Source organism: Oncorhynchus tshawytscha, linkage group LG34, assembly GCF_018296145.1.
Source record: "Oncorhynchus tshawytscha isolate Ot180627B linkage group LG34, Otsh_v2.0, whole genome shotgun sequence".
NCBI classification, from domain to species: Eukaryota; Metazoa; Chordata; class Actinopteri; order Salmoniformes; family Salmonidae; genus Oncorhynchus; species Oncorhynchus tshawytscha.
Window position 1 is genome coordinate 11,096,819 of NC_056462.1, and position 12,869 is coordinate 11,109,687.

Below are 12,869 nucleotides of genomic sequence, written 5' to 3' on the forward strand. Positions count from 1 at the left end.
TGATCACACTGGCCTAGCTGACTAGGGCCTCTGCTGTCCCATTATGGCTGGGAGTCTATTTTGGTGCCTGGAGGCAGTGTCAGCGTGTGTGTATGTGTGTGTGTGTGTGTGTGTGTGTGTGTGCGTGCGTGCTAGCCTACTATCACATTTAGCGAGAGATGTAGTGACAGCCCTGTGTCTGCTGGTGTATGTCTGCTCTGGGAGTAACAAGCACTTTATGACTCTCTCTGTCTCGCAGTCTTCTCTCTCTCCTCCCTCTGTTCTCTCTTTCCCTCTCTCCCTCCATTTTTACATATTTCCTCCATGGTGACAGTGGGTGTGGCTCCCAGATGAGCTCCCCTCCAAGCATGACACACACACACACTGCATAATTTACAACTATTCTTCCATGTGTTGGAACGTGGTGCAAGCACAAGGTGAAACGGAACGGAAAGTTTTATATAAAGATTTCCCCTGAGTTGTGTGGTGTGTGTGTATGTGTGTGTATGGGAGGGAGTGTGTGTGTGTATGTGTGTGTGTGACAGGGTTTTGCTGAGCAGGCATTGTTCAGCCCCTGCCTTACTAATACTGATCAGATGGAAGTGCAGAAAAGATGGCTGCTGGCTCTATAGTATACATACAGCCAATCACTAGAAGATATAGGATGATGAAGGACATCTTCATGTTGTAAGAGTTAGGACTTAAGGGACAAGGGACACTCACAAAAATGGGGACACTGACACTTCCTTACACAGTCTGAGGGTGCATCAGAGGGAGATAGACTTCTCTTATAGCAGCGTTCTCAAAAAAAAACAGTGGGGCAGTCAGATAGTCAGTCAGATAGTCAGTCAGATAGTCAGTCAGATAGTCAGTCAGATAGTCAGTTAGATAGTCAGTCATAGAATCAGTCAGATAGTCAGTCATATAGCCAGTCAGATAGTCAGTCCGATAGTCAGTCATATAGTCAGTCAGATAGTCATTCAGATAGCCATTCAGATAGCCAAGTCAGATAGTCAGTCAGATAGTCAGTCATATAGTCAGGCAGATAGCCAGGCAGATAGTCATTCAGATAGCCAGTCAGATAGTCAGTTAGATAGTCATTCAGATAGCCATTCAGATAGCCAAGTCAGATAGTCAAGTCAGATAGTCAGTCAGATAGCCCGTCAGTCAGATAGCCCGTCAGTCAGATAGTCAATCGGATAGTCAGATAATCAGTCAGATAGTCAATCATATAGTCAGTCAATCAGATAGTCAGTCAGATAGTCAATCAGATAGTCAGCCAATCAGATAGTCAGTCAGATAGTCAAATAGTCAGTCAGATAGTCAATCAGATAGTCAGTCAGATAGTCAGTCAGATAGTCAATCAGATAGCCAGTCAGATAGTCAGTCAGATAGTCAAATAGTCAGTCAGATAGTCAATCAGATAGTCAGTCAGATAGTCAGTCAGATAGTCAGTCAGATAGCCAGTCAGGTAGCCAGTCAGATAGTCAGTCAGATAGTCAGTCAGATAGCCAGTCAGATAGCCAGTCAGATAGTCAGATAGTCAGTCAGATAGTCAGTCAGATAGCCAGTCAGATAGCCAGTCAGATAGCCAGTCAGATAGTCAGTCAGATAGCCAAGTCAGATAGCCATTCAGATAGCCAAGTCAGATAGTCAGTCAGATAGTCAGTCAGATAATCAGTCAGATAATCAGTCAATCAGTCAGTCAATCAGATAGTCAATCAGTTAGTCAGTCAGATAGTCAGTCAGATAGTCAGTCAGATAGTTAGTGAGATAGTCAGTCAGATAGTCAGTCAGTCAGTCAGATAGTCAATCAGATAGTCAGTCAGATAGTCAAATAGTCAGATAGTCAAATAGTCAGTCAGATAGTCAGTCAGATAGTTAGTGAGATAGTCAGTCAGATAGTCAGTCAGATAGTCAGTCAGATAGTCAGTCAGTCAGTCAGATAGTCAATCAGATAGTCAGTCAGATAGTCAGTCAGATAGTTAGTGAGATAGTCAGTCAGTCAGTCAGTCAGAATGAGGCCCCAAGTCTTTGCTGGTCAGTAAGTACTACTTACTCATAGAAGGTGGTCCATCCTATCTGTATGGTCTTGGTGGCGAGCAGCCCACTGTTGCCGTGGTAGGTGAACAGCACCAGCTCCTGTCCCTGGGCCGTCAGTGTCTTCAACCCGCCATTGGTCCCGATTGTCAGCCAGATCACCTGGTTGTCCGGGGCAACGATCCGCACCGGCATCCGGTTGGGGTCGCGGCGGATCCTCAAGGTGTTGCCACTACTATCCGTCACCGCTGTAACGTCCTCCTCGTTGCTATAGCTGAAGTTGTACTTGTAGTCCCCAGTGACGAGAGACATGGTGAACTGGTGGGTTCCGTTGGAATCAAACACGTAGAGCTCCTGGGACGACGGCGAGGCCACCTCGAAGGAGCCCGGGCCGGAGACGGCGGAGCCCGACGGCGGTTGGTTGCGGCGGACGGCGCGGATGCGGATGTTGCCCAGGTCGGCCACGTAGAGCGTACCGTCGGGCGAGACGACCAGCGAGGAGGGCGAGTTGAGGCGGGCGTCTTTGGCGTAGCCGTCGCCCGTCTGGTAGCAGTCGCAGTTGGCGTCGTTCTTGCAGTCGCAGTCGGACAGAGCTCCGGCCAAGGGTGTGATCTCGCCGTCCGTGGACACCTACATTTACATGTAAAGTTGAATCATTTAGCAGAATGCTCTTAACCAGAGTCACTTACAATCAGTGCAACGAGGGTAAAAACAAGGACTTAACAATCATTGAAAGGTATTCAAAATAGGCACCATCTGCAAAAACAGTGCCAGCATGAACGGCAAATACAACAGTACGTTGTTCTTGGTCTTTTTCCCCTCTTCGTTTGCATCTCATGACATATCATTGTACTATATTACAGGACTATATGACCTGGCGGATGCGGTGTATCTTCTTCTCATCCGTCTCGGCGATGTAGAGCACGCCACTGTAGGAGAGGGCGATGGCGGCAGCTCCCTCCAGCATGGTCTGCACCGCCCGCTTGCCCAGCGTGTATTCTATACCCGGCACCTGGCAGTGCATGGGGCGTCCCGCCACGATGCGCACCTGTTGGGACACAGCAACAACACTAGTCAAAGAGGTGGCCAGTATCTTGGCCAAGGCTTATTCAGCCCCAATGGGTCGGTGCATCCTTCCATGTAATGTAATGAGTAATGATTTGTCTGTTTTCTCGGCATCTGTCATTTTGTCTTTGATTGACATGTTTCACCTATATTTCAGGATGACATTTTAAAAGTCCCACTACCAGCATGAACGTATTTGTGTATGTAATAGAAGTGTTCCTATGTGGGAGTGTGATGGTCACCTGTCTGTTCTCAGTGATCTGCAGCACCACGTTGTTGTCCAGGACATAGATGGAATTATCCATGGGGTTGATGGCCAGAGCTGTGGGCCACTCCAGACGAACCTACAGCAGAGCAGAGATTTGATTTGATTTATTAGGATCCTCATTATCCAACGCCAAGGGTGACAGCTGGGGTCTGACACGTAACCAAAAAGACATTACAGACCCCAAAACACTAAACAATTTACATCCACTTAAAGGAGAAGAAAAAGAATCAAACAGAACCTTTATTAGCCTGAAGGGGTGAAAACTATCTGCAAAAGTTCCGTAAAGATGACAGAAACAAACAAATCAACCCACAAACACAGAACAGATGAGATGTGAGTCTAGTGCTGCTTTGCACCCCTCCGGCCCCACTCTACCCCCTCCTTCTACCCCTCTACCCCCTCCTTCCACTCCTCTACCCCGTCCTTCCACCCCTCTACCCCCTCTTTCCACCCCTCTACCCCCTCTTTCCACCCCTCTACCCCCTCCTTCCACCCCTCAACCCCCTCCTTCCACCACTCTACCCCCTCCTTCCACCCCTCTCCCCCTCCTCCTCTACCCCCTCCCCCCCCTCTGAGCATCTGGCTGTGACACTGATGAAGAAGGATCCTTTACTTCTCAGGACTTATACATTGTGTGCTTCACTCTGATTCAATTTAAATCAGCCACCGGGTCATTTACTATATTTTAAGACAAACAAACACACACACACACACACACACACACACACACACACACACACACACAAACACTGCGAATTGATGCGTTCCCTCATCGCCTGAGGGAAGCAACTCTCTGCTGGCAAAACAAAGAGGAGAGAGAAAGAGAGACGTAAACGTTAAAGTTTTATTGTCTAAACGAGACTTCTCTCTCATTCTCTTTCTACCTGTAGAGGAGCAGGGTATGCAGGCGGACAAAATGTGATGGTAAAGATGATATGAAGAGAACACACACACTCCCGCCCCCCAGCCCGCCCCCCCAAAACACACACACTTCTGCACCATTAGTGTTGTAGAGCTCCGGGCACAGCGGTAGTTTAGGGACCTGTCGTCTTCACCCCACCCCCGACCCTAAGTGACCTGGCAGGTTAAGCACCTCAGCAGAGGACCATTAAAAGGTAATGACGCTTTTAGCCTTCTGCTTGACCACATGAAAGCTCTTCCCTGCCAGTTACAGGCCATACATTATACATGGCTAAAGCTGCACTATAAAGAGCCACTATTTGGTACCATGCAGTGACTGGAAGACAGACTGTGTTTCTTACTTCGCCTCTCAAAGTGCTACAAATACTTAACCCTGCTTTTCCACCCTGTGGAAATGGAAGTGGAGGAAAGTTGAGGAAAATGAAATGACAACAGAGCGTTCCTGTCTATTCAGATGCACAAAAACATCAGTTGGAAGCCACTGCAGTGCACGGCGGAGTTCAATCGTCAACTTCTCAACATTGCTCCTGGAGAGAGAGAGTTGGAGAGAGAGAGTTGGAGAGAGAGAGTTGGAGAGAGAGAGCTGGAGAGAGAGAGCTGGAGAGAGAAAGCTGGAGAGAGAGAGAGTGTTATAGCCTTGAAAGCACTGAGGCAAGAGATGTCGGGGACTCACCTCTCTACAGTACAGTATGTGTATGGGAACATTTTATTTCATACCCCCGCCATGTTGAGGTGACAGTGGTTGGAAGTTGCAGTGTAACGCGTGGATGTGTTTCTGCTGCCTGTTTTAACTGACACAGAGCTGTCTTCGGTTTGTTTTTGCTCCATTGAGTCCAAGGCTGCTTCCCGAATGGCACCCTGTTCCCTATTTAATGCACTATCTAGGGAATAAGGTGCCATTTGGGACACGGGCAGACTTCTTCTCCCTCCCTGGCTGGCTGCGCTACACTGTGTCTCTTCCCCATTCTTCCCCCCTGGACACAAGGGTACTGCATATATGTTCCTCTCTGAATAACTCAACTCTGTGTTTCTCTCTCTCTTTGTCACTGGGGACTCTCTCCCTCGCTCTGTGATTGTGACCGTGCAGAGGAGAAGAGGATGAGAAGGAGGAGGAGAGAGTCCAAAGAAGAAAGGAAGAGAGGGATGGAGAGAAATGATCTGAGCGAATCTGTCTCTGGGATTTAACGGTCTGTTTTGAGAGACGGGGAATCGGAGGAAGTGTGGTATAGCCGAGGACTGATATAGCGATAGCTCAGGGCACACACACACACACACACACACACACACACACACACACACACACACACACACACACACACACACACACACACACACACACACACACACACACACACACACACACACACACACACACACACACACACACACACACTGATCTAGCTAGCAGTGGAAGGCACAGGGGACTCAGAGACAACACACCAAATACCTGACTTGCCCACACTGGTTATGCATTACATTAGTTCAGCACACTGTCAATGTACTGTCAGTCAGAAAACTGACAAACATCAACAAACTACCACCATCTAGACAGCACCATTAGTAGCCTATCACTCAAGATAACCCACTTCAGTGCTTCCCTAAAGCTCAAAATAGCCCATTCTGATTGGATAATCCAGGAGAAGCGCCTAGTAAGACCTCCAATAGGGGAGGCCACTTTCAGGAACAGTATTATGATTGACACATCCTATTCCCTCATAATCCTCAGATGATTCCTGTCTTTCAACAATAAAGTGAGATCCAAACTGGACCCTGAAATATCTGGAGTTGGATTTGGCCCTTAGAATGAGCTGAGGCTGAGGGCCATAGTGCTGTCTGGGGTTGGGGTCAGTTCCATTTCAATTTGGCAATTCAGGAAGTGAACAACTGTAGAACTTCAATTAGACGCTGAGTTTCAAATTATAACCTGTCCCTTTTAATAGCTGAGCAACTGCACACATTTCAGCAAATACAAGCCTGGTTCAAATAAACGCCGGGTCTGAATGAATTGTTTATGAGGTTACCATGAATTACCATGAATTACCATGAATTGTTTATGAGGTTACCATGAATTACCATGAATTACCATGAATTGTTTATGAGGTTACCATGAATAACCATGAATTGTTTATGAGGTTACCATGAATTACCATGAATTGTTTATGACGTTATCATGAATAACCATGAATTGTTTATGAGGTTACCATGAATTACCATGAATCGTTTATGAGGTTACCATGAATTACCATGAATCGTTTATGAGGTTACCATGAATTACCATGAATCGTTTATGAGGTTACCATGAATTACCATGAATTGTTTATGAGGTTACCATGAATTACCATGAATTGTTTATGAGGTTACCATGAATTACCATGAATTGTTTATGAGATTACCATGAATTACCATGAATTGTTTATGAGGTTACCATGAATTACCATGAATTGTTTACAAGGTTTAATGTTTGATTTGTTACATTGGATAATTCAGTAATGACTCGAAAAAATTACGATAATCATCAGTTTATATTGCCAATAAGAAACTGCTAGCCATTGGCTGCTAACAGCTGAGAACTGCTAGCTAACTGACAAGCACAAAAACAGTCAAGAGCTTCGAGGGTACAGAGCCCTAGAAATCGGCAGAACCGATGAAAATGCACAAGGAAAAGTCTTGAACTTTTTAGGTATAATGAGACCAAAGAAACGTGACACATTGTGTAAATGATAACACATTAGTGCAGGAAATGTGCAAATGAGCAAAAGCTGTGTGCACTAAGGAAATAGACTCAAATTAAAGCATGTCTCCAATAAGCACCTGCTGTTTTTAGTTGTTTAAGCAAATAAACACCCAGGCTATTAATTGAAGTTTTATAGTCAAAATGAAACTTTTCTCATTGTGTAATTTCAGTTAACTTCCTGAATTGGTTGAATTGAAATAGAATCGTCCCCAACCCTGGCCCTGTACCCTACGCCATAGGGTAGAGTTCAGCTGTGTCGGTTGACTGGGGGCAGGTTTGGGGTATAGCGAGCGGCCAGCAGGGGGAGCTTAAGGCCTTTAATAGGGGGCACGGCCACTCAGTAGGGGAGAACACAACACACCAACTGGCTGGTTCTCTCAGATGAGACAACACCCCTGTCAATACTAGCCAGTCACACCATCTACTACAGTCTACAACACAGAGTCTATATGGACTGAGTATATATTGCCAAATTAGCACTTTGATGGTTTCAAAGTGCTTTATATAGTAAGGGTGACAGAACCATGTTTGTATTTGTATGGCTCTGAACGATGACTCAGGGCCGCCATTAAGATAAAGTGAGTCCAGCAAACACTGGGGGTTTGGTGTGTGTTCTTGTTCAGGTGGATGTCCCTGTGTGCATGTGACCCACCTGTCTGATGTGCATGCTGGTGTCACAGGTCAGGGGTCGTGCTGAGGTGAGGTCGTTGGAGCCCAACAGGGTGGAGATGATCCCGTTACGATCCACTTTCCTGATCATGGTTCCGTCTACGAAGTAGATGTACCCGTTCTTATCTACCGTAATACCTGGAGTAGCGGGACAGAGGGAAAGGAAGGAGATTTAGTAGAAGTAGATGTACTTGTTCCCATCTACCGTAATACCTGGAGTAGCGGGACAGAGGGAAAGGAAGGAGATTTAGTAGAAGTAGATGTACTTGTTCCCATCTACCGTAATACCTGGAGTAGCGGGACAGAGGGAAAGGAAGGAGATTTAGTAGAAGTAGATGTACTTGTTCCCATCTACCGTAATACCTGGAGTAGAAGCAAAGAGGGTTACGTGCACATTCACACAGACATACTATACGCACATACACACACACACACCCATGCACGCGCATGCGCGCGCACACAGCACCTGCCAGCCTGTGTATGTACAACGTGTTTGTGTGTATGAGTGTGTGTTTATGAGTGTGGCTTGGGCATTTTTCAGGTCACTGCAGAAGGAAGCACCCTGTGAATAATTCACATTTTGATGTCTAGTAGTGAATTATTTCACAGGGCAGAAGAGGAAGGGAGGAGGGAAAATAATCAATTTTCAGCACCGTCTCTGCATTTGAAAACCACCCCAAAATAAGAACAATAGAATATTTGGGGGACGGGAGCCTAGAAGAGAGGAGGAAGGGAAGAAAGCACCCATGTTTCTGGTGGCTGGGAAGGATGGAAGGAGGGATGGGAGGGAGGGAGGAGCAGGGGGGTTAGTTCATCTTCACTTCACATCCAAATGGATGAGAAACCGACTGTTGCTATGGTTGCGACAACAGCGGCTAAAAGCAACTTCTCTCCCCCTTTTCTCCTGTGTGTGTATCTGAGGAGGGTTCGAGCTCCTGAGGCGGTGTGTGTACCTGCTGCACTGCTGATCCTGTAGGGAGGGGGAGGAGGAGGGGGAGGGGGTGAAGGGAAAGAGGGGTGGGGAGGACAGATAGAAGGAATGGGAGAGGAGGGGTGTTAAAACCCCTTGCCGCATTCCACCATGACCTGCAAGCTAATCAAAGGAGAGACAGATGAAGAGGGGAGGAGGATGGGATGAGAGGAGGAAGAGGAGAGGAGGATGGGATGAGAGGAGGAAGAGGGAGGGAGGAGAGAAGAGAGAAGAGAGGGAGGAGGTGTTAAGAGATGCTGAGTGGAGAGGGTGGGATGAAAAGAAGGGAGAATAGGAGAGGAGTGGCAATGCTGAGAGGCGGCATGTTGGAAATGAAAACACTCTCGCTCTCTCTTCTCTCCATCCCTCTCTCTCTTCTCTCCATCCCTCTCTCTCTTCTCTCCATCTGCTGCTAGCGACGGCTCGCTAACATTTATTTGCATTTCTCTACTCTCTCTTCCCTTCTCTCACACGTTCCCGCCCTACTAATGGTCTTCCGACTCGCTCTCTAACTGCGGTTTAACAGGCAGCTGTGTGTGTGAGAGAGAGAGAGAGAGAGAGAGAAAGAGAGAGAGAGAGAGAGAGAGAGAGAGATAATGTGTGTATGTGTGTCTCTCCATTAAAATCCAGACTAAAAGCTTGTGCCTGCCAAAATCTCCCAGCTACTGCTCAGCCACCTCTCACCTCATTATCGCCGGTGTGTGTGTGTGATAGTCATACCTGTGGGTTACAGACAGGTTTTATGGGGGCTGGCTGGTGCGGCGGGACAGACAGACTGACAGATTGTATGAAGCAGAGTGTTGGAGGCCATACTAAGCGATGCTACAGTCCAACAGTATGTGGGAAGTTTCTGTCAGTCTGAGTCTGTGTGGTTGTGTTCTAATGCCATGGTAGCATAATGGTAGCATAATGGTAGCATAATGGTAGCATAATGGTAGCATAATGGAAGTATAATGGGGACGGAAGCTTGCGGGGGAAGAGTGCCTTTTACCAAGGGTTGGTCTGTTTTTCTCTACAGGGAACTGTGCATGAATTATATTACCAGACCATATAATATGTGTGTGTGTGTGTGTGTGTGTGTGTGTGTGTGTGTGTGTGTGTGTGTGTGTGTGTGTGTGTGTGTGTGTGTGTGTGCATTTTTGTTGGTGTCTGCATCAATGTCCTGTGTAGTTGTGTGTTTCTCTGTGAATGTATTAGGTCAATCATTTTGTCTGTACCAATTTTCACCAATTGTGGCAGTGTGTGTGTGTGTGTTTTATTCCTCTGTCACCCTACCTTTGGGTCCCATGAGGAGGGCCTCTGTGGCCTTGCCCCCGTCCCCGCAGCGTGCCTCGTCGAAGGGGGGACACTGCTCCCCGGTACCCGCCACCACCTCTCCGTTCTGGATCAGCTCCTTGGTGCCCGTCAGGACCTTGGGACGGTAGATACGGCGGGAGTTGGTGTCTGACACGTACAGCTGCCCCGTAACCGGGTCCGTCGCCAGGTAGTACCGGTGGGCCGGGTTGTTGCTACGGAAACCAAAGTGGAGGAAGAAGCGACAGTTAGGGACAGTGAAATAGTGACCCCACAGAACTCACACTACAACTTGACATCCACACTTCACACAGAGATACCGAACCACCCGGCAAGGAAATTAAACAAATGGACACAAAAGGACACTGAAAATGACAGAGGGGATCAGGCTGCTGCATTCGTGTTGTGAAAGACCAGAGGGAGGATGAGAGGGCAGCGTCCATTTTGTGCCTGTGGCACATCATACTAGAGGTGTTAGAGGAGGGGGCACACGGTTCCACAGTGGCATATGGCCTCAGCCGGGGTGAACCTAACGCGATGCGACTGCCGATCACTATCGTCTGACGCGCTCCTAATGATGCCCAGTAACCTGTCACATTCGCTCCATCATCGCCTGCTTGGTGAGCTGGGCGCCGGAGGTTGTCATAGGGGTTGATGAAAGTCAACAACTGATCAACAGGCGTCAATTAAGACGGCTTAAAATAGGGGGAAGGACCCAGACACGCCAAGGACAGGCTGGCTGTTTCTAATGACACACTCATCACTAGAGAGATCGAGAGGGAGAGAGACAGAGAGATACAGAGAGAGACACTGTATATAAACATAATATGACATTTGTAATGTCTTTATTCTTTTGGAACTTCTGTGAGTGTAATGTTTACTGTTCAATTTTTATTATTAATTTCACTTTTGTTTACTATCTATTTCACTTACTTTGGCAATGTAAACATTTGTTTCCCATGCCAATAAAGCCCTTTGAATTGAACATTAATTTGAGAGAGAGCAATATGTCTGGTTTATCCAGGGAAAAAACATGTGCACTTCTACTTTTGGAGCATTTGACTCTTTGCACTTTGCTCTGACTGACACTCCACTGTTCTCCTAGTGTCCCCTTCACTTCCAGGTAAAAGTAGACAGGAAAACATTCTGGGAAGTAGCGAACGCAGAGGCTTGGCTTTGAATATGAATCTGACGTCAGTGATTCCTCAGAGAGCGAGAACGGTTACGAAAGAGTGTCGCTTTGAGCAGGAGTAAAACATCAGGGAGACAGACACCCCCACTCCTCCATATTGAGGTGAATCTTTACATTTCTTTAACAAATATGACACGAGGCAGGCGTTTCTTTGTTGCTGAGGGATAAAGACAAGGAGGATTTACACAGAGCCAAACACACAGACAAACACAGATAATAAGAAGCTGCACCTCAAAAGACAAACAACATTGAATGATATAAAATGTATGTGTTAATGTGTGTGTGTTTTTGGATACTCCTTCAGTTTACAAAGCTTGGCGGAACGGGGGCAATAACACTAGTCTTAACAACCCTCCCAAACGGAGCGAGACGTCTGTGTGTCTGTCTGTACTGTGTGTCTGCCTGTACCATGTGTGTGTGTGTGTGTGTCTGTCTGTACTGTGTGTCTGCCTGTACTGTGTGTGTGTGTGTCTGTCTGTACTGTGTGTCTGCCTGTACCGTGTGTGTGTGTGTGTCTGTCTGTACCGTGTGTGTGTGTGTGTGTGTGTGTCTGTCTGTCTGTACCGTGTGTGTGTGTGTCTGTCTGTACTGTGTGTCTGTGTGTCTGCCTGTACCGTGTGTGTGTGTGTGTGTGTCTGTCTGTCTGTACTGTGTGTCTGCCTGTACCGTGTGTGTGTGTGTGTGTGTGTGTGCCTGTCTGTACCGTGTGTGTCTGTCTGTACTGTGTGTCTGCCTGTACCGTGTGTGTGTGTGTGTGTGTGTGTGTGTGTGTCTGTCTGTACCGTGTGTGTGTGTGTCTGTCTGTACCGTGTGTGTGTGTGTCTGACACTAAAGGAGTCTCTATGATGCATTAGGACGCCTCACAAATGAATGGCCCCAAATGTAACATTATTATTGTTACCCTGAAGTATTGAGGAATGAAGGATGTGGGGCGTGTGTGTGTGTGTGGGTGGGTGGGTGGGTGGGAGGGTGGGTGGGTGTGTGGCGGCAGGGTAGCCTAGTGGTTAGAGCGTTGGACTGTGTAACCGGAAGGTTGCAAGTTCAAACCCCCAAGCTGACAACGTACAAATCTGACGTTCTGCCCCTGATCAGGCAGTTAACCCACTGTTCCTTGGCCGTCATTGAAAATAAGAATTTGTTCTTAACTGACTTGCCTAGTTAAATAAAGGTAAAAAAACATGTTTTTTAAAGGAGTGGGCTGGGGATGTGTTTCTATTTTCACCATTACTGAAACTATATTCCCAGGCCCAGTTATTCCCCATGGCTACATTATCATCATGAAGGAATGTTCTTCATCTCCTCTGATCATTTTCCAGATATCCCACCCCTCTCCTTTTTATAGTTAGGAACACAGAGAGCACCTCTCCTCTTCTCTCTCCTCTGAGCACCACCATAGTTCCTCCTCTCCTCTTCTCTCTCCTCTGAGCAGAACCATAGTTCCTCCTCTCCTCTTCTCCCTCCTCTGAGCAGCACCATAGTTCCTCCTCTCCTCTCCTCTCTCCTCTGAACAGCACCATAGTTCCTCCTCTCCGCTTCTCTCTCCTCTGAACAGCACCATAGTTGCCCCTCTCCTCTCCTCTGAACAGCACAATAGTTCCTCCTCTCCTCTCTCCTCTGAACAGCACCATAGTTCCTCCTCTCCTCCCTCCTCTGAACAGCACCATAGTTCCTCCTCTACTCTCCATTTAGACTTGACCCTGGGTCTTGTCCTCACTCCAGTTGATTCAAAGGGCCCCAA

General features: G+C 47.2%; 1 protein-coding gene across 1 annotated transcript in view; it reads right to left on the bottom strand.

Moving 5' to 3' along the window:
• Window positions 1-12,869, bottom strand: part of LOC112231645 (teneurin-3-like) — a 408,088-nt gene that overhangs the window by 24,711 nt on the left and 370,508 nt on the right. The window contains 5 exon segments of the mRNA XM_042311766.1: window positions 2,039-2,649; window positions 2,894-3,067; window positions 3,327-3,428; window positions 7,660-7,814; window positions 9,922-10,154. Coding sequence (XP_042167700.1) covers window positions 2,039-2,649; window positions 2,894-3,067; window positions 3,327-3,428; window positions 7,660-7,814; window positions 9,922-10,154 — 1,275 coding nt within the window.